Below are 22,473 nucleotides of genomic sequence, written 5' to 3' on the forward strand. Positions count from 1 at the left end.
CTTTTTTGCATTTTTTTCTGGCCAAAAAGTCACAGGTGATTGTATTGCCTTAGCATTTAATGGGAATTTACTGATTTAAGTTTAAAGTAAAAAAAAGTTTGACTGACCAAAATGTACCAGAATATTTTTAATAAGAGTATGAGGAAATAGTGAGGACTATACCATTAGGATATGTAACATGACACTGTAACAAACCCACTGTTTTAAATAACAGCAAATTTGAATGGAAATTAAATTTATAGTAAGAATTAAGTGACTTGTGAAAGAATTTTTGTTTGACACCCTGTTGAATCCCAGTTGAAAACTGCTTTAAATGTCCTGACTGTAATGGATCTTACCTTTATTTCACAGGTCCAGACTTACTTTCACTAACCCTGATAAAGATGATTTGGGCAAATACTCTGTCATCGTCACTGACACAGATGGAGTCTCTGCCAGCCATACTCTCACTGAGGATGGTCAGTCATGTCTACAAGTTGCTCTATATGTCAAAAGCAGTCATAAAAACATCAGATTTCATAATTCAGAGCCCCTTAGTTCTTCTCGCTCCGAATTGTTTCTTTATGAGTATATTTGTTTTCTTGAATCTTTCCCGCAGCCCTGAACACTATGTTGGAGCTCAGCTATGCCATCAGACATCCGAGTGAGTGTTGTGCCTCCCCATCAAACCCATTTACATCCAGTTTGTTTCTTACTAATTTAATTTTTAAATGTCTTTTTCTTTTTCAGTTGTTCCTCTGAAACATGGTCTGAACTATGAGGTTCTGGAGAAAGGACACGTGCGATTCTGGTTGCAGGCAGTCAAACTTTCACCATCTGTGTCCTATAGATTCATTGTCAATGACAAAGAAGTCACGAGTGGGGAGGTAAGGTGTCGACCTTTCAGAAATGAGTGAGTGTGAAATCTAATTATGAGTGAGTTGTATGTCTTCTCTTCTGTGTCTCTTCAGTCCTAATAGAAAAATACAATCACACATTTTGAATTCTTGATTCTGTTCATCTGGACGTAGCGTTCTCAGTGGGAGAAGCGTTTCGTCAGTCATCCCACTGTCCTTTCTCCCATCAAAAATGCTACATGCAGATGAACAGAATCAACTTTTGGGGATTTTCTTACCTGAATGATTGAACATTCCCACGCATCGAGATATTTTGAACTCTTGCTTTTAGGACATTGAATTCTTATTAGTCATTAAGCATCCTCTATTTTGATTTTAGTTGTTTGAGTTTGATTATTTAGAGTTTAGTTTATCACTTTCATGATTTTATTCTTTTAGTAATGTCTCCATGTTTAGTCTTAAGTTCTTACTATCTTTGTAATATGGTTTCTGTTAATCTTTAATATTTTTTATGTTTCTGACACTTTGTGTAGCCTTTAGCCTTCCCAGTGTCTGTGTGTATCTGGTCAAGTTGTCTCCTCTGTTAGGTGTTCTCTGTTTGGGTGTTTTATTTTGTTTTATTTTGATAGTCATTTATGTCTCGTGTTGTATTTTGTTTCACTTCCCCTGTATTATTGTCTTTGATTGGTTTCAGCTGTTTTCTGTTACCCAGGTGTTTTCACTCATCCCTGATTGCCCTCTGTGTCTGCATGTAACTGGTAAATGGTTCTTATATAGGGCATTTCTATTGTACCCGAGGACTCGAAACGCTTTCTACAGCATGTCTAATTCACCTATTCACACACACACATTTAAACACGCACTACATCTAAGTGCTTTTTCTCTGACATTCACAATTCACGCATCGAGAGCAGCTCAAGGTTCCACATCTTTGGCATGAAGACTAGAACGGCCACGGATCGATTAGTGGATGACCTGTTCATGAGCTACAGCCGCCCTGTGTGTATTTAAAGCCTTAGTTTGGGTGTGTTTACTTGTCATGTCATATTTCCCTTTCTGTTTCCTGGAATGTTTCTTCTGGTTTCCTGGATTTAGTTACTTTGCATCTTGTATTATTTAACTTCAGTTTGCATCTAAGTTGGATTTCATCAGCTAAATCAGCAGCTGGCCTTTTGTTTCATCGAGTCTACATCTGAAGTTTGCCTTTTGGACTTTCATTCTACACATTCCATTACATGACATAAATATGAAGTTGAGGACTTAAGAGTAAAACTTCCTGCATTTCTTGTTCTCCTTTTTCCCAGCTTTGGTTCACATCATTCTTGAACTGATATGATCTCAAACAGCATTCAGTCAGAAAAACCCAACCAGACAAACACACAAACATCATTCTTGCCAAGCAGTCAGCTCAGGCTCACTTCATTTTTATTCTTTAGTTTCATTCAAAATAAAATGTTTCCACATGATAATATGACTACTAAGAAAAGTAAAGTTTAGCTAAATATGTAAAGGAACCCATATGTAACTTGAACAAAGACAAGGAAACTTTACAAATCTTTTATTATATTATTCTAGTTTCTTAAAAGCAGAACAGATACTGTAAAGTAGTCTTTTCTTTTTTACAAATGAGTGGCAAAAGTATTTAAACACATTGAAATTCTCATAGTTTAATATTTTCATCATTTTATTCCTCTTAGGGACAGAAGATCAGTCACGATGTGGCCACTGGAATCATCCAGATGACAGTGGATCATTTCACCAGAGCCAATGAGGGCACATATACTGTTCAGATCCATGATGGCAAGGCCAAAACCCAGAGCTCCCTGGTCCTGGTCGGAGATGGTGAGAGTTTTCCATCTCTCACATAGAAGTCCATATAACTCGTGTTGGAATACTACTTTGGAAACTTATAAAAACCTCTGTTTCTCTGATTGCACCAACCAAAAGGGCAGCACAGCGAGCATTTCATCTGTGTCTGTTTTTTACTCATTCAGTGTTCAAGGCTGCTCTGAAGGAGGCTGAGTTTCAGAGGAAAGAGCACATTAGGAAGCAAGGTATGAATATTTTTGATGACTTTGGCACAAGTAGTAAGCAAGTTTGAGTAAAATAATGGATTTAGAGATGTGTGCGGCCTTAATTTATGTCATTCATGTGGTTCTTTGTTCTTGTCCTTGTAGGCCCACATTTCTCTGAGTATCTATATTTTACTGTCACCGAGGATTGTACTGTTATGCTCGTCTGCAAGGTAACAAAACCACGTAATTATGTAGGATTTCCTGTAACTCTGAACCACATGTCAGATGTGCTTTCCACATGTTCATTGATTCTGTTTCACTTCTTATTGCTTTGCTTTCTTGTAAAAACAAAATCCTTTAATCTTTGTACTTGTCAGGTGGCTAATGTGAAGAAGGAGTCAACTTTACACTGGTACAAAGACGATGAGGAGATTGTTCCAGATACTCCCCCCAATGTCATGTCTGGATCCTGTGCTCTTCCCCTCCCACTGGTAACATCTGCACAATCCACACTGAAAAATATAATGTAATATAAAATAACCTTGTTTTTATTCAGTTCTCCAGAAAAGATCATGGTGTTTACAAGGCAGTACTCAGTGACGACAGAGGAAAGGACACATCTGTGTTTGACATTTCAGGCAAAGGTAAATTTTTAGTGTTGTGATGGGTCAGCTATTAGCTCTTGGTATTGTCATATTAGGTTTCTGTACCGTATTCATTGTGTCGTTTTTCCCACTTTGATTTCCAGTGTTTGATGACATCATCAATGCCATCGCCCAGATCGCTGGTAGGTTGGATCAGCTAACTTACACAGCATCTCAAACTGTTAAAATATCTTTGCTGCATAGGCCAGTGTATGTATGTATATGTGTATGTATATATATATATATATATATATATATATATATATATATATATATATATATATATATATATATATATATATGTATATATATATATATATATATGTATATATATGTATGTATATGTGTATATATATGTATATATATGTATATATATATGTATATATATGTATGTATATGTGTATATATATGTATATATATATATATATATATATATATGTATGTATATGTGTATATATATATATGTATGTATATATATATATATATATATATATATATATATATATATATATATATACATATATATATATATATATATACATACATATATATACATATATATACATATACTAGAAGTGCCTTTCTTAAGAAAAGTCCAGTGGAAAAGCTGCACCAAAGTCAGCTGCAACAGTACTGCTGCAGTTTGATGCTGACAGAGCTGGAAACTGGTTCAGAAGGATAAAGTACGTGTACATGTTAACCTGGAAACAATTCTGAGAACCCCAGCTTTTCTCTAAATACACAAATTTACATTAAGTCTGCTTTGGCTAAGAGACGAGGCTGTGATGACATTCTGAAGTCATTTCCCTATTGTTGGTGCCTGTGCGTTTCATGGTGGTTGTCTTTAGGTGCATCTGCTTCTGAGCTGGTGTTGCAGTGTACTCCAGAGGGCATCAGACTGCAGTGCTACATGAACTACTATACAGAGGAGATGAAAACCATCTGGAAGCACAAGTACAGTCGTGAATTTAAATATTTTAGATTATTCAAATATCTCTTTTTAGTTTATCATTTTAAGGTTTAGCTATTTTACTTTTTGAGATATTTTGTTTTACTGTTTATATGGAACAAAAGTTCATTATTCACAGACACTTATAGGCAGTCTGTGAGCTTACCCAGGCTGCTGCATGTGAGACAGCATTGAATCATAACATCTTTTGAAACAAATTTTCTATGAAACACTTCAAACACAGATGTTTTGAGTAGTTCTGTGGGTGGCTCAGTTAGCAAAAGGAGATGTCATGCAAATGTGTCACTTGTGGGGTTTGTTTGTGTCCAACTTTGATCAGGAGTGTTTAATATTGTAGAGAAGCACTGCTAGTTTTTAAAGGGGTGTAAAAGCACACAGACATTATGCCTTAGAGTCACTATATCTCACATTTGAAAGCAGCCTACGAAATGTCTGTGTTTGTTTTTTCACTCTGTATGAATTAATAACGAAGTTTTGAGATCCATGATGTAAACCCGCAGGGAGAATAAGATTGCCTCCTCTGAGAAGATGAGGATTGGCGGTACAGCTGAGATGGCCTGGATGCAGATCTGCGATCCGTCCGATAAGGAGAAGGGTCATTACTCCATGGAGATCTCAGATGGCGTCAAGACCCACACCCGGACTTTTGACCTCTCTGGACAAGGTAAAAACCTCCATCTGTGCCACCATTTGTTTTCATTACAGTTTTTCTCTTTTGCTGTGATTGTCTTATTTATTTGTCTATTTATTTTGGAGTTTCTAAGATGTGAAACCTTTTGTCTTTGAAAAATTGACTCCATTGTAATCATTTGTTTTGTAGCATATACAGATGCCTATGAGGAGTACCTAAGACTTAAGTAAGTGTTTTGATGTTACAAGTTTGTAGACATGCGGTTTTAATCATGTCAAATTTTAATCAAATCGAATTTCCTCTTCGTCTTTTAGGGCGGCTGCCTTCGCTGAGAAGAGTGAGTATTTCACAACTTGTATTGAGACAGTTTGAGAGAGATTCCTCATGTATCTTTCAATAAAGGTACATTGGTTAATTATTTTTTAAGCTGTTTATACTATGCGCACATCTTACAAGGACAAAAAATTGATAATCACAAGTGCCCTCGACAGCTCTTTAAGCATTCTGAAAATTTTCACAGGAATTTGTGGGCAAGGTATTTTATTTTAAAGGCAAAGTAGAAATGAATGTCTTACTCATTCTTCCTCTTCCTCCCCCTGAACATCTCAGACTTGATCTACTAGTGCACAATAACAACACTACACAATAAATGTAAAAAGACAGATTGCTGTAGTTTTAAGATCTTTGATTTCTAAGTCTGGGAGTGAAAAGTGACTTTTTCTTTTTCTGTTCAGACCGTGGTAGAGTGGTTGGTGGTCTACCTGATGTGGTCACCATTATGGAGGAGAAGGTAAACATTTTCCAAACTCGGCAATCAACGTCTCTTTTCACAGAGGGAGAAAAGACACGTTGTGGAAGATGATGCTTGAGTAATGATTAAATGCAGAGTGGTGGATAAACACAGAGAGTGAAAAGAGGGGTGGGCAAGTTCAGGCCTCGAGGGCCGGTGTCCTGCAGGTTTTAGATCTCACACCTGAATCACATGATTAGTTCTTTACCTGGAGAACTTCAGGACATGTTGAGGAGCTAATTTAGCCATTTGAATCAGCTGTGTTGGTTCAATGACACATCTAAAACCTGCAGGGACACCAGCCCAGGAAGCCTGGAGTTGCCCACCCCTGTGTTACACCATAGTCTGAGATGTACTGCTGCGTACAGTATTGATAACAGTATTGACAAAACACTTCTTTGGATGGCTTTTGTTCAGATGTCATGCCTCAATTCATATTTAGTCTGCAGTTTAAGGTTCATTCTAAAAATGTTTAAAAAGAAATGCCAACTTCAACTTCAAATTGTGGGTCAGAGTTAATAATAAATAAATACTATAATGTCTGACCTCATTATGTCAAGTGATTACAACAATTTTCATTAGTTTAATAAACACATGAATAAATAAATCTTTGTGTAAGAATGTAACAAACCTAAAATATGAATCGTATTCTGTGAATATATTTTGATTTGAGTTGACTGTTGGTCCTTTCTAGTCCCTGAGCCTCACCTGCACCGTGTGGGGCGAGCCTACTCCTGAGGTCACCTGGTTCAAGAACGAGCAGGAAGTCGCTTCCACTGAGCACACCAGGGTCATGTTTGACGGTGGCAAGTTTGCCAGCCTCGTCATTAACAAAGTCACCCCCGAAGACTCCGGAAAGTACAGCATCAATGTACGGAACAAGTATGGTGGTGAGTTTGTGGAAATCACTGTCAGCGTCTACAGGCACGGAGAGAAGATCCCTGAGCCCAAACTGGGGCAGGCCAAAGCAGCCGCCACCACGCCTGTGCTGCCAAAGTCCCCAGCTCCCCCTTCCAAGACCCCAACCCCCACCCCTTCTAAAACCCAGACCCCAGCGCCATCCATGAAGAGCCCAACTCCAGCCTCCACCCCAATCTCCAAGTCTCCAACCCCTACCCCGAAGTCTCCTACTCCACCACGCAGTGTTAAGTCTCCAACCCCACCCAGATTCATGAAGTCTCCAACTCCACCCAGGAAGTAGAATGTGGGGGTTAATGTTCGCTGTTAGCAACACTGATTTATAAGCATTAGTGTGAAACAATGAGCTCTTACTTTAAAGTTTATTTAGATTTAGATAACGTCAAAGTCCCACTTCAAAAACTGCTGCTTACTCTGGACTACACCTCACAGTCATGTATGGGCCATCATATGTCTTTAAAGTGGTTCCTTTTAACACAAGAAAAACACTGAGAAACATAAAATGTCCGTGTATATTCATTACAAAGTTTTAAAGGCTGCACCTTCCACTATGCAATGTCAGTGAAATGCCTGCAACAAATTGTGGATGTCAAAGGATATTTATGCTCTATTACAACTTGGGTATTAGTGACACAAAAAAGTAAGTCAGTGAACTGTCTTACAAAGAGATAAGCAGAGTTTTAGAGGACAAAATTAAAGAAATTAGTAAATATTTTAGGTTTAAGCTCCAGTTTCAGTGCTTTAATCTTAATCTTCTCTGTTACTGTGTTTCCCTACATTTAGCACTTATGTCAAAGAGTGTGATATTATACAAAACAAAGCAAATAATATCAAAACCTACAAAAATAAGATCCAAGTTGTAATACACCAGTATCAAAGTGGATGAGCTGGGAGTCAGCAGGTACAGATGTGGGGTAATGTTAGTACCTGGGTGAAAATGCAAATACCAGGTTACTGTGTTTGTGCTCCAGCCATTCTTCTCCCAGGGTTAGTTTGTCTGTGAACAAAAACATTCACAGCCCTTGTCTCTGTACCTGAGAGGCTCTTCTGTCTGTGACACATTATGTCTTCCTCCCCAGTGCTTTGTGATGGCAATAAACTTTACTTCTCAACCTACTTTTGTTGTCTTTGTCAGTAGTCACTGCTACACCTCACCCTAGAAGACGTAACTCAAATCCTTCGGCTACAGTTAATGAAGCCAAAAGTAAAAATGTGCACTTGTAGCCAGACTCCAAGGGACTGCATGACAACTTGGGAGACAAGCCAACCTGCCTCTGAAAGCCAGGTGAGCTGAGGTGGGTGGGGTTTGTTACTGTAGCTGTCAGCCGAGCAAACAGAGCAGGTACAACAGGCTATTCGTTTGTACAGAGTTCGCGAATCCACACCTTTAGCACTTACCGGCTTATGCTGGAGAGAGTACCGACACCAGGACCGACAGAAGGTTTTAACTTTTTAAGCTGGTTTAAAGTTTCTCGCCTCTGATTAATCAGGAAGACCAGGATTCTTTTTGGCCAGTTATGAAGTAAGTCTCTTTGTATATGTTGCTGAAAGTGTGTTGAATTCCTGACAATTTACAGTAGTTACTGAAGAAGTAAGCACATGCCTCATATTGTTTATGTGTTTGTGCTGAACCACATGTACCTTTTTGGTTTCCTAAGAGCTTAGAGGAGAAACATTTCTCGTATGACACCATGGTAATAAAATTATCTGCATGTCTAAGTTTCTTTAAGACAACAACTAAATGCACTGAAAATAAAATGTTTGTTCCAAAGCTCTGTAGTGTTATGTAAAAATTGTATGTTGACAGTTGTCTCATGTTTGTCCTGTTCATGTTTAATGATTAGTTAAAGATTACATATTACAACTCAGCAATGCAGATAAAAATGTTAAAGTCATACACATAATATTTTTTTTCCTAATTATCTCTTTTTTGACATTCAGCTCTAAAATGCAAGTTTAACTCAGTGAACCCTGTAACAGCATAGTGTGTGTCACATTTAAGGTAAAGAAGAAGTCTGCTGCACACAGAGACTCAGAGGGGTTCTCGCATCCATGGAGTCCAATCTGTCATGCCTGTCTTCACTTGAAGAGGACTGTTCAGATTACATTCAGCCGCACTATAAAGAATCCTATCGTCTAGCCATTTATGCCCTACTATGTGGCGGCAAAGAAGCCTATGAAGAGTTCCTTCGAGCTGAGCAGATCAACCACTTCCTTTCAGAGGAAGAGACTGTGTTCATTTTGGAAAATGCAGAGTTACCGGTTGTGGAAGATGATTCAGAGGGAAGACGCAGCACAGACGAGGTCAGACCCTCCACCTATTTCCCAATTGAGTCGGAAGAGGAGGTGCCAGACTTGGATTTGGGCTGGCCAGGGGTTGCGCTGGAGGGTGTAGAGACCAGCATTAGCCTGCTGTTTCACCCACCCAGACAGAACACACCAACAATTAAAGAGGTGGTTCGGAAGCAGATTCAGGCTGCGCAGAAGGTGAGGCCTCAGCACTGCGATATAAACAAAAGAAATGCTCCTGGGCCAGTGCCAGAAAATAACGCCTCATCTATCAGGTGGAGGAATCAACAAGGACAATAGTTTATCAATAGTACAAATTCCTAGTGAAAGGTGTAGTTTTGCGTAGGCATATAAACACCTCTGCATAGTTCTCTGCATACACAGGAGACTGCAGGGAAGGGCTAAACATACATTAACCCACACAATCAGCTGACTACACCAGTTCAAATGTTTGAAGCAGTTAACTACTATGGCAACTGAACTTTTGTTATCATGAAAATGTACACGATGGAAGTCACTCATTACTGTGCAGCTTTTTGCTTTGTGACGTGTGAGGCAGGCGAGTGGCCAGTCTGAATTCATGTAGGCTGCACTAACTTTGGCAGGTTTCAGAGAAAAAGTATTTAGCAATTCAACATTCACAGAAACATTGTTGCAGCAATGTTCTTTAAAGCTGTAGCTATCATGAAGCGGTAACAGTGATGTCAACCTGGTAGAAATTTGTATTTATGCTTAAAATGCATTTCATGACTAGAAATATTAGTAATATTATATTAGAGCAGCAAGTCACTGCAGTTTTCCATTTCCTATTTTTTCCCCAGGAACCTGCTTCATGAAGCAAATTCATCTTGTACTTCCTGTGCAGTTATCTCCTGTAGAAAGAGTAGAAAATGAGTGCTGTTGCACTGCTTTCGCAATTTGTTGCTGTATGTTTAATCTAGTCTTCACATCGCTGTCTTTTAATGAGATGATCTTGTAGGATCCCGTGGAGGTCACAAACAGACACGCTGTTTTTTGCTTTTTTACCTCACACTTCCTGGAATTTTCCTTTTTATTTAAACCTATAATATTAAACTTAAGGATTACCTTTAAGTCATTTAAAAAGTGCTTATTATAATTTAGAAATAAGTAAATATAGTAATGAGTAAAGAGAAGAGCTTTTTTCTGTGCACATGTATGCAGTGTAGGAAAAACTGCTCCAATAAAGACTGCAAACATCTGAAGATTTTACTGAATCACAGGATCTACAAAAAAAAATGATGAGATACAACAGTAAGGATACTGTTGCTTTCAAATTAGTTAAAAGATCAGTCAAATGAGATGGAAAAAGTATCACTGTGAAACATTAACATTAATTCTTGTAGTCAACATTGTAGCAAAATACCACAGTAGGATCAGATAGCTATGGCTGGATTGGTTGGCCTTAAACTGATTACAGAAAAACTAATTAAACCAACTGCAAACCAACAATTGAACAGACCACTCTTTAAAAAATAGTTTTCCTGTGATCAAGTACATGTTTAAATACTTGTTTAAATTCATATGAAAGCACTGATATATAAAATGCTGACACAAAAAATAAATCATTCTACTTGCCGTAACTGTGAAAGTGACCTTTTTTGTTCTACCACATAATAACTGGCAGAACAAATTTAGATGCTACACATTAAAGGTGAAATCTAACTAATTTCAAAATAAAAGTACCTATACATAAATATATATCATGAAATGACGTAGGCAACAGTTATGTTGAAACAGGTAAAACTTTGTCTGATATTTGATTAAAAAAAAATCTGTCTTTCCTCTTTAGCAAACCACTTGTCTAATTTACAGAATTCATAACAACAAAAAATATCACAAGCAAAGGTGCTCAGTAAATCACAATCTAAAAAGTGAGTCTGCTCACGAAGCTTTACTCATTCACGGTCACCTGACAAAGAAAGTACACTTGCTTTTAATTCTAATTCTTTGGGCTTGTTGTCTTCTTACTGTTAAACATTTGGTCATGTCAGTGAGATACAAACTATGTAGTTTCCCCTTTTGCCACAAAATCATCACCTTTCCTGCTTGACAGCTGGTATGAGGTGTCTGGTTTTCACCAAATGTGTGGTCCTGTGTATTATGTCCAAACATCTTCACTTTGGTCTTGTCTGTCCAGCGGACATTGTTCCCGAAGTCTTTTGGTTTGTTCAGATGCAACCTTGCAAACTTAAACTATGCTGCCATGTGCTTATTGGAGAGAAGAGGTTTCCTCCTGGATCCTCTCAAACATTTTGTGTTTATTTAGTCTTTTTCTAACTGTACTATTATGAAGTTTGAAGTTTCTCTGAGCATTAAACAGTCTTACTTAAATTAAATTTGCTAGGATGTGCACTACAACACTGGCGACTTTTTTCCACTTGAATACTGTTTCTGACTGTATAGTGATGAAATTCCAGTTGTTTAGAAATGCTTCATAACCCACCCAGATTGATGGGGAGCAACAGTTGTTTTTGTAAGATCATTGCTGATGTCTTTCCTCCCCGGGATTGTGTTCTCACCCCCTCAATGCGCCAAAACAGCAAACTGTTAAAACATCTGCTGTTATAGAGGTACTCACATTTGCTGATGACCTTATAGTAACAGAACCTGTTAATTATCCTCCACATTTCTATGGAAGCAAAAAGGATGTAAAACAAATTAGTCCGCATTCTTATACTTTAGATACTGCTTCTGCATTGTAGCTTAATTTTTGTTAAATAAATAATGAAACTGTGCAAAATGTCACAGATTAACCAACACGAGGTTGCATTTGCCTAATTCTAAGACCTGCTAAGGACCAGATGATTTTTTTTTATTATGGCCCAGTACATAAACTCTAAAAATAAAAGATTTTTTTTTTCACATAACTGCATATATACAGTTGGCAGTTACTTCTCTTTGCATGCATCAGAAGTAATGACATTATTTGTGTTGCATAAAAGATTATTTCAAGTTAAGAAGGTGTTTTGCACAATGATACAGTTAATTTTGTGTGGAAAGTCATCTCTACTATACAAGTCCTGATGTTGACTACTCATACATTTTTTGACTTAATTTGTATTTTCTCAAAATTGAAAACATTTCCACGTCTAATGTGCTTCCAGCTTATTGCCATTGTAATGGATGTCTTCACTGATGGCGACATTTTCAAAGAACTCATCAATGCGACACAGAGGGGAGTGGTGGTCTACATCCTTCTGGATGATTCCCATGTCAAGAGCTTCCTCAAAATGGCACACGACATGGAGATTAATATTCAAGAGCTCAAGGTGAGAAACACGGCACCTTGAAATACAAGGTTTAAAGGGCGACAGTATCAGATGAGTATGTTTTATCACCATTATTGTACTTGTTGAGGCCATGAACTGCAAAAAATAAAAATCATCAGGAAAAAAAAATGTATTATCTTCCACTAGACCTATGTGATTATCTGGATTTCACAGTGGAGACACAACAGGCCTATTCTTATGTTTTCCACTTTTCCTGATATAAAAAGGGGCTTCTGGTAAACATGCTCTTCTGCACTTCTTGCCAAATGTAATTTTCCTGTTCCCGTGCATAGTATACACGTTAGCATTTTAAACAATGTTTATCTTGCAAAATATTTGAAAACTGTCAACTCCATTGTGTGGTGGCTTTAGTAGCACAGTGGCTGATAGTGAACAACAGCCACATACCAAACTAAGACAGGTAGAGTCATCTTAGAGCTGGGCATTTATTTAACCCTTGGCACTCTAAGTCATAGTCAGTTCGGCAGTGAGTGTGTGTATGTGTGTGTGGGGGGATGGGTGTGTGTGTGTGTGTGAGGGGTGGGGGGTACACAGATCTGTAGACATGTATGGAGACATTTGCTACTCAAAGCCATAATTGGGCCCACACATGCCTGTTGACCTGTTAAACATCATCTGACATAGTCTAACATTTGCATTCCCCCAGAGCTTCCCATGAGGCTTCACAACCTTTCTTCTGTTGGCAAAAGAGCATTTAAAATATTACGTTTGACATTTTCTCCGCACCCTGATGGAAATACAGTCATTTACCAACATTTCCCTGCTGTGTCTCTACCTGCCATTTTCACACAACTGCAGCAACCGCAGGACAGATCTGTCAGTGTGGCTGGATTTTCCTGTTAAACAGCATTAGATGATGTTTCCACAGTCTAAACAAAGAGTCATCAGCTCTGAACGCAGTGACGGCTTCACGACCTCTTTGCAGCGTGCCTAGCCATTAGCAACATCAAAAAAACAGCCTGAGGAAAACTCACACAGGTTTGATCATGTAGAGTTTGACAAAGGGTGTGCGTGCTTTCATGTGTTTGTGTAAAGGTAGTAGTAATGGAAACTGGGGGGGGGGGGGGAGTGTTTCAATTAAGTTAAGATTTAGGCTGTTTGCACCTGATGACTGAAACAACCCTGAACTCATGTTTCATGCTCTCGGTTTGAGTTTTTGAGTTTCATTTTTGAGTGTTGAAGGCCCTGATGTGTTGAGCAGTGAGACCTGGGAATCATTTAGTTTTTAAAAGATGTGGCACATAGTTCTTTCACACGGTAAAGAAGTTACATTCAGATAAATCAAAATGAACGAATATTAGATTTACTTGCAACATTTAATGTGGTGCCTTTGTGCACTTTTCATTTAAGTAAAGAGTTCAAATTATGTACTTCTTACTGAAATGATAATCAAAGCACTCCTTTTTTGGAAACAGGCTTGCATCATATTCCTGTTAACAAACTAGCTAATGTAAGTTGCCAAACTTGTTAGCCCAAAACAAAACTAACACAATCAATAACACAAAAGCTGAATTACTTCTATGTAATTCTTTTAGAAGGAAGTATGTCCAGCACATGCATGAATTATTTTTAAACTGGCAAAATCACATTCCTGTTTCTTGTGTAATGTCTTTGAAAAACAATGCATGTTCAAAGATTGTACTATCAACTATAAAACAGTGTTAACCTGAAAATCTCCTTGCAGTTAAGCTCGTAAGACTTGATGTTAGAATCCCTGATAATCAGCACTGGTGTCCTGTGGTCAGGAGGGAGGGGTACAACCTTTATCTGCTTTGAATGCACAGATTTGAATGTTCTGCTGGAAGCAGATGAGAACAGTTGAAGAAATATTGACAGACATCAGTCATGACTTACAGAGACTGTGCCCCGTTAACAAACCCTGGATTACAAATGACATAAAAGCAATCATCAACCAGAAAAAGGTAGCTTTTAGAGGTGGTGACAAAGAATGGCTCAAACAGATGCAACATGAGCTGAAGAAGTGACTGAACACAGCAGAAATGTAGTAGATAAAGAAGATAAAAAGGAAGCTAGAATACAGCAACATCTGTGAGGTGTGAAAAGGAATGAATACTAAAAAGAAACAAAAACAAAAAGAAAAGACAGCCACTTATGGGTGATGTGGAAAGAGCTGATGCACTCAAGCAGTTCTTTAGTCCTTCAACTTTATGGTCACACTCACTCCCACTGCTTCTCCTTCACTGTAACTCCGTCTGCTCCTGCACAAGCTCCCCCTTCTCCTTTCATTTCTAATACAGCAGCTACTTCCCCTCTCACACCTGTGCCTTCATGCTCGTCTGTCACAGACAGGGGTGAGATTGGAGTTAGGAAGACTATGATAGCCCAGATGGTGTGTGTCCAAGGCTGCTCAAGAATTGTGTTGCCCAACTGTGTCAACCTCTCCACAGGATTTTTAATCTGAGTCTACTGCCAGGACTGTGGAAAACATCCTTTATTTTTCCGGTACCAAAAATAAAACGTCTTGCTGAACTAAATGACTTTAGACCAGTGTCCCTTATAATGCACATCATGAAAACCTTGGAACAGCTGATTCTACACCAAGACAAACTTGCTTAAAACTGCAGACAGGAATCCGAACACAGGGATCTCGTAAAAACCTTCAGCCACTGGTGTCACAAAACCTACCTCATGCTGAACATCTCTGAACACTGGGGAGGCAGCAACAGAAGGATCAGTAAATTTATTCTTATTCTTATTGTTGTCAGGGTCATCAGGTAGCCACCCTTGTTCACTGGTCACTGATAGACCCACGCATGTACTTGGATGCTCATGCTTTTGAGAAACCTGGTTGCATCAGCTACATCATTTTGTTTTGGCAACTATGTCTGCATAATTGAGCCTTTTGAATTGTATATGCTGCCTCCCATAGTACCATTATCTCCACAGTGTACAGGCACTTCTGCACGGTGGACCACCAGATGATGTCTGGCCTGAGAATACTTGGAGTAATCTTTGGTGGGAAAGTGACTTTCTGCAACTTGTAGCCACAGGCAGTATCCACAGTAGCTTTCATTCTTGCAGATAAGATTTAGGGGGGAATTACTTTTCCAGATTTGGGTAGCCTTTTGTGCACTAATAAGTGAAATCATGATTTAAAAGCTGTGTTTTGTATTTCCTTTTGTCTTTGCAAAACTAAATAAATAAATAAGAAATCAGGAACAAGGAAATGTTTTGTCACTGTATCGTTTGACCTGATTAAGCCTCCTTGGCTAGTTTTGCAGCCAGTGAGGATGTCACTGGAGGTCAGCAGAGTTCCATTTGTTCTTCTTTTTACTGTATCATGATGTTTACACATTCACCAAAAAAGGAAAAGATCACTGGTTTTATCAAAGATGAAGACATAAATCCCTTTGGTATTGCATTACGATGAGCATCTGGTATAAAAACTCTGAAATTAAACACATGGAGCTTCCCACTGTTTTGATCTGTTGTGAATAAGCCAGAAGTAGGTTCTTCTATCATTGCATGATAATGCATTTTACAAATAGAGATTGCTTAATGCATTCTCAAATAAGCATTACATATATTACTTGTAGGTGAAATGAAATTGATTTATTTTTGGCCTTAATTCTCATTTTTATTTTTCCATCAGAATCTTTGTGTTCGGACGGTTCAGGGGCCAGAGTATCAGTGTCGCTCGGGGTTTAAGTTTCATGGAGGTTTGGAACAGAAGTTTATACTTGTGGACTGCAGGACAGTTATGTATGGAACATACAGGTGAGTCAGTGCTGTTCAAAAGTATTCTGTGATTAAATTGAAATAGAGGCCTGGCCTAGCTCTACTTGGCAGCTTTGCTAACTTTAAGTAAACCTTAAAGCAATTTCATGTAAACTCACTGTGCTACTCTGGTATTTTTAAAAATAAAAATTGGTGAATTAGGAAGAAAAAAATATGATTAGCTGCCTTCCTTCACCACTTAGACCGGCTTTCTTCTGGCGGGTCAAATAGCCATATTAGGAAGATTCTGTCTCACTTTTATCATATCGAGCAAGTATGTGTTTAGAGCAGTCTGCAGCCTGAGCTCGTGGCTCACGGAGATTAGTTACATTATTTGAAACTTTCACTACTGAAACAGTAAAAATAAGAGAGAAAAAAAAGTTTTAAAAAAAGACAAACCCCAGAGCAAGTTCTAAGACAAACTTAACAAATCTTCCAAGTCAGCAAAACTAGTTTATCTGTTTGAGAACACACAGAGCTGAGGTAAGAAGAACACTTAATAAATGCAGTGGCCTGTGGGCAGTTGCAGGCACCAGAAACACATAAACTTTCTGCTGAATTTGCCAAGTTCAAACATCATATGATTTAAACTTTAGTCCTATGCTCTGCTACTATAGCTTTTGTTGTGTTGGATGTGTTTCCTGGTTGGCCCTTATTTCCACTGTTATGTTTCAGTTGTGGATTAAGCACATTAAAATTTAGATAATGAAGATATGCATGACTTTATTATTAATACTGTTTAAAAATTTGTGCATCATTATGATTTGTACTGGTTCTTCAATTTCTTTTTCAGCTACACATGGACTTTTGAGAAAATCAACCTCAGTATGGTCCTGGTTGTCACAGGCCAACTGGTTTCCACTTATGATGAAGAGTTCAGAAGACTCTATGCTTGCTCCACAACTTCTTCAGTCTTGCTTAACGGGAGGCCACCTGTTCTGTACCTTAAAGATACTTTGGCTCTGGAGAGCCCAAACTCCAGCCAGCTTTCTCTTAATATGATTCACAGGAGATCCAGGGTGATGCACGTGGTGAGAAGTGTTCAGGACAACAGGTTCAACAATTCTGGCACAATGACCAGAGGCTTGAGTGTCCAGGATAGGCTCCATCAGTATGACTATACTAAAATGGGGAACCTAGTGAAAGGACACAGTTATGGAGGCGAGCTGCAAAAGGTAAACTCCATGACTCGGCTAAGGATGGGAACTAAAGACATTGGAGTCCCTGGGAGAAGTGGATCTAAACCGAGGGGAGGTGGGGAGGTGCTTCTACCAAACCGGATGTCGCACCATCACCTCCGGCACCAGACACGTTACGGTGCGGACCAGTACCTAATACCATTCAACTCAGAAACATCACTCCACCGCTGGAAGATTGATTCTTATCTTAATGAGAATGAGATGCATCCAGGTGCGTCATGTGATGCGATCTCACCTGTGACATCTCCATATAGCAGTCACACAGGCTTAAATGATTATCAGTCACAGCTCATTCACAGCAGGTCGAGAGATATTAAGTCCAGAATGGAAGAAACACGGCAAAAAAGGTTCAGTTTGCAGGACTATAACAATTTCAGGCAAAGCCACGAGTCTTTGAGGTCCATGTATCTGAATGCAGAAACATCCAAACTGATGTCTTCATTAAGAGGCCTGGATGTAAGGCAGAGTATCACAGAATCGGAGCTAGCAGCACAAGAAAGCTGCAGCCAGGAAAACAGGGAGCTCAAGAAGCGAGGTAACAAAAGAGAGCCAGTGCTCACTGATGGACATCGTTCTGCCTCTCACCATGATGTGGTTTCAGATGGAAAAACAATGCAGACATATGATTGGCGTGAGCCTCTATCCAAGACAAGATCAGCTGCTGATTTAGACCAGAAAATGAGTGATGCACCACTCAAGCCTTCTCATTTACAGTCCAGCAGTGTTAGCATTCAGCATCCGAGAGCAATGGAATCTTTGACCGAGGTCCCTGAAGAAAAAGACAGTTCCCACACTCACTTAGACCCAGCACTTAAAGTCAGACGTGAGATTTGCAAAGATGAGGAGGTTGTTCCTAAGAACTCTGTAAAATCTCCAGAAAAAGAAATTCAGGATCAAGCCACAGGAAAGCATTATAGGGTGGCCAAAAGCACAGGCTCAGGTGATTCAAGGCAAGGAAAGAAATCCATTTCTAATGAAGTTGAAACTTCTCTGGAAGTCTTCAATCCATCTACAGGACCTCAGCGGGGAGTGGAAGATAAGGGCAGTCACACAGAAAAAGGGGAAGCACAGCCAGAAGATGCAGCGCTACAGAGAAAACATTCTATGAAAATGAAAGTGCCTACATCAGATGAAAAGAAAACTTCCAAAAATGAAAATAAGTCTCTCCAAAGAAGGACCTCAGGAGTAAGCCAGCCACTGAAGGCTGCCCATTCCCTGGCACCTGATGCAGTGCACACAACAAAAAGCCAGTCACTGAGCATGCCCAGTTTGCAGAGCTCCCTTACTAGTCCATCAGAGATAGAAAAGACTAAATCTCCACTGTCAAGATTTTCTCCTCAGCGTTTGAGCAAAAAGAAGATGGCCCTTGCAGCAGAGCAAGACTCAAAGGGCACTGTGGGTGACGAAAGAGAGACTTTATATCAGAGACCAAAAGACAAAGCCTACAGTCGGTATGAGTTTTTGCTTAGCAACGAAAATCTACGTCTGGATAAGTCAAAGAAGAAGGCAAATTCATATTCGTCAGACAAAGAGAGAATCTCTTCTTTGCAAAGGCGCGAGTCTGCCCGTTCAGTGAATCAGACACAGAGCAGCACTGATAACAAACTGGAGCGATTCATGCAGCGAGTTGGAAATCTAATAAACAAGAACAAGTAGCGAAGGCACAGAAGAAGGCCAACATGGTCAGAAATGAAGGCAAAGTTTAAGCATATTACATGTTTTGTTTATGCAGCTGTTTTCCATGCCTAGACAAACGGTTTCTTTACACCGCAGCAGTATGCTCCACATTTTTTTTTTAAATCGCCACTGATGCCAGTAACAAGGCTTGATAAATCGGTATTTGCAGTTAAAGTCTGAGATGGATCTTACTGGGGAGGAGGAGTTAAGGCAACCAGGGAGAATCTGACAGTAGCACTTCAGGACATTCAGCAATGTTTGATTCAGTAAGCTAAATTATAATGATACGGTATGTCTTATGCAAAATATGTTTATTCTTTTAGTTTACCTAAAGGATCAGACTGATGAGAGCATCTTTTATGCTATGACAACACCAACACCTCTGTTGTTGTTCAGTATTGTTGTGAAATATCTACGTTTAAAAAAACCCACACCAGTAAGGCCCACTGTTATAACCTGTACCTGAGGTTTTCTAAACAAACATACACTGGTTTACTCTAATACAGTAATGCATACATTCATCTGCCACTGAATATATTTCTTCTTGTTTCAGAAACAGTACTGAAACAAAGGGTGGATGTAGCTCAGGAGGCAGAGCAGGTCATCCACTAGCTGAAAGGGTCGTGGTTTGAGCCGTGTGTCAAAGTATCCTTAGGCAAAATACTCACCCCTAAGTTGCTCTACGATGGATTCACGGGAGGATGAATGTGTGTGAATTACAGTAGAAAAAAGTGCTTGTGTGAATGAGACGTGTTGTATAAAAGCACTTTGAGATCTTCAGTAGTGTAAAAAAGTGCTATATAAGAACCAGTTCATTCTCTGAAAATGTTCAGAGCTGCTGGAAATTACTGAAAAGTGTTCAATTAATAAACATATTTGGTTTTTTTGCTTCTTATATAGGCAGCACGGTGGTTAGCACTGTTGCAGCACAGCAAGAAGGTCCTGAGTTCAATTCCAACATCAGACCGGGGTCTTTCCGTGTGGAGTTTGCATGTTCTCCCCGTGTTTGCGTGGGTTCCCTCCGGGTACTCTAGTTTCCTCCCACCGTCTAAAGACATGCAACTTGTGGGGATAGGTTAACTGGATAATCCAAATTGCCACTAGGTGTGACTGTGAGTGCGAATGGTTGTCTGTCTCTGTGTGTTGGCCCTGCGACAGACTGGCGACCTGTCCAGGATGTACCCCGCCTCTCGCCCTATGACAGCTGGGATAGGCTCCAGCGCCCCCCGCGACCCTGAAAAAGGATAAGCGGAAGTGAATGGATGGATACTTCTTATATAGACAAAAGTCTTGAATCTATGTGTTTTCAGTCCCATTGTTACAGGTGTATAAAATCAAACACACTGTCATACAGTCTGCCTTCACAAACAACATGTCTGTGAACTGTATCCCCTCCTAGATATTCTGCGATGAACTGTAAGTGTTATTATGGCAAAGTGGAAGTCATTGTCAGCCATACCCACAGCGCTAATGTTCTGCTGACTCTCTACTCTACAGTTGATTAACATCAGTACTAAAACTGCATGCCAGGAGCTCTATGGTGTGGGTTTCTATTGATAACCAGCTCCTGTAGGTGTAATGTGTAGATAGCTCACTAGCTACTTTTGTCCATATGGTGTATGAAGACTGAAATTGTGGAGCAAAGCGTTGGTGGATTTGGTGGTTTTTTTGTGCAATGTGTCACAAAAAAACACCAAAAATATGTCATATGCCTTATCATTTAATGTATCATATAATGTATCATTCATGAAGCATATTGATATATAATTTTTTTTTAAATATGGACGATGCTGTACATTTTCTCAGTGTATTTTGATGAATTTAGCAACTATGTTCCAAATATGAAAGCATTCACACTGGACTTCTATCAGATATTTTATCATAAAGTGTCTGTGAACACTAAACTGCTTTCTAAGTCTCTGTGGAAGATATCTGCTGCATAGTCATCAGTGTTACTCTTCTTCACATCAGTTCTACAAAGCTTTTTAGGTTAAGCAGAGACACAGTTACATGCCTACTTTATAAGCTCCCTCTACAGATCACCATCTTGGTGTTGTTCTTTATAACGTGTTAGGTTTTTGCTTCCTGCTTTATTTTGTGAGCTGCTTGTTCCTTATGCTTTGCTTTTACTTTTGCTTCCTTGCCTCATCTTCTGCTGTCTCTGTGCGTCCTTTGTCAGTGTGCCTATTCGCTTCAACCCCAGTGATAGTAGCTCTAGTGTATTTGTTTAGGTTTCAGCAGTTTATAGTTTTCAGTGTTTCCCTTCTGGATTTATGATTTACCTTTTGTATTATTGCAAAAAACAATAAACAGTTCACTTCAAATTCACCGCTGTCTACCTGAGAGTCTACATTTTGGTCCTGTGCACAACATTCAGCCTGCATATCTTACATGCCATGAAATAAGACCATAACTGTAGCTATGGGTAGCTATGTTTGATGATAATGATGATGTCATAACTTTGCAAGACAATAATGAGTGGTGGCTTTTATTAAGTCAAAGATTTAGCTGAGCAGCTGATTCACACTGAGGCCACAGAAAAAATAAGAATATCAAATTGCAGCCAAGCTAGGGACCCCAAGACGGTAACATGCTTATTACACACCAGAAAACTAAATTGTTGCAATTTTCTCAACTGCTTGGGCTGCACTCCTAAATAATAGCTGAATTTGTCAAAATAATCTGAAATTCTTCATTACTTTTTGGTTCTTCTGCACAAAATAAAGCATTTCTAATTCTTGTTTTGCAAATGTTTTAGCACAGATGGGCAAAGGACTCTGCTTGCTGCACATGTCTTTGTCATTAAAACACATTATCAGTTAAATAGTTTAATTCTCTAAAATATACTTTAATTTCATGTGTAATATTTGTCACATGTCAAAGAAAATCTTTAGAAATTCAAAATCTCTCTAATCTTTCTATGCACAATAAACTTTGAATATGTATGTTGTAAAGCATATTTTTAAAGCCTGAGCACTGGTGGATCAAAAATAAATCTATAACACAACATTAACACGGAGGAACTGCTCATACAAACATTTTGTAGCCTGTGAAATATGCAGGGCAGAGAGGATGTGTGGCAGTAAATAAAGGGAAGACAACAGAATGCATGAAGGTGCATAAAAGTGCAAAGGATGGATGTAGCATGCACGGTAGCTTTTCTTATGTTACCTTGTAAGAGGACATCAGGTGGGAGGTCAGAGAAAATCTGTGACCAAATAGACAATGACTCAGCCCTTCTGTGCTATTGCTAGCACTGTAGCATTATATTGCAGATAATAGGACTGTTTTGGTTTGATACTTCGGGTATGGATAATGTGCATGCACATTGAAGTAATTTGTTAGTTTTCTGGTTACTGTGCTTGACTGTGTGACCACTGAAGGAAACGTGCATTTTTCCTTTCAATTCATGTAAATTAAATCCCACTTTTGCTTTACAGATTAGAATGTAAAAC

At 38.9% G+C, this 22,473-nt stretch overlaps 2 protein-coding genes across 9 annotated transcripts in view; both read left to right on the forward strand.

Annotated features, from left to right (window-relative positions):
* myom2a (myomesin 2a) overlaps window positions 1-7,920 on the forward strand; it is a 54,427-nt gene extending 46,507 nt beyond the window's left edge. For all 8 annotated transcript variants that reach the window (XM_076884611.1, XM_076884612.1, XM_076884605.1 and 5 more), the window contains 15 exons: window positions 352-458; window positions 599-643; window positions 730-866; window positions 2,534-2,678; window positions 2,831-2,890; window positions 3,014-3,081; window positions 3,229-3,342; window positions 3,408-3,495; window positions 3,600-3,638; window positions 4,344-4,449; window positions 4,966-5,129; window positions 5,286-5,322; window positions 5,411-5,433; window positions 5,831-5,886; window positions 6,581-7,920. In XM_076884611.1, coding sequence (XP_076740726.1) covers window positions 352-458; window positions 599-643; window positions 730-866; window positions 2,534-2,678; window positions 2,831-2,890; window positions 3,014-3,081; window positions 3,229-3,342; window positions 3,408-3,495; window positions 3,600-3,638; window positions 4,344-4,449; window positions 4,966-5,129; window positions 5,286-5,322; window positions 5,411-5,433; window positions 5,831-5,886; window positions 6,581-7,087 — 1,696 coding nt within the window. In that variant the 3' untranslated portion in view covers window positions 7,088-7,920. The remainder of the gene's footprint in view (window positions 1-351; window positions 459-598; window positions 644-729; window positions 867-2,533; window positions 2,679-2,830; window positions 2,891-3,013; window positions 3,082-3,228; window positions 3,343-3,407; window positions 3,496-3,599; window positions 3,639-4,343; window positions 4,450-4,965; window positions 5,130-5,285; window positions 5,323-5,410; window positions 5,434-5,830; window positions 5,887-6,580) is intronic.
* A 78-nt stretch (window positions 7,921-7,998) lies between these two features.
* LOC101483857 (uncharacterized) lies at window positions 7,999-21,346 on the forward strand. Its single transcript, XM_004571806.4, has 5 exons — window positions 7,999-8,326; window positions 8,807-9,291; window positions 12,219-12,383; window positions 16,018-16,142; window positions 16,936-21,346. The coding sequence occupies exons 2-5, from the start codon at window positions 8,857-8,859 to the stop codon at window positions 18,995-18,997; spliced, it is 2,787 nt and encodes a 928-aa protein (XP_004571863.2). The 5' UTR covers window positions 7,999-8,326; window positions 8,807-8,856; the 3' UTR covers window positions 18,998-21,346.
* Window positions 21,347-22,473: the final 1,127 nt, after the last annotated feature.

This window comes from Maylandia zebra, linkage group LG6, assembly GCF_041146795.1.
Source record: "Maylandia zebra isolate NMK-2024a linkage group LG6, Mzebra_GT3a, whole genome shotgun sequence".
NCBI lineage: Eukaryota > Metazoa > Chordata > Actinopteri > Cichliformes > Cichlidae > Maylandia > Maylandia zebra.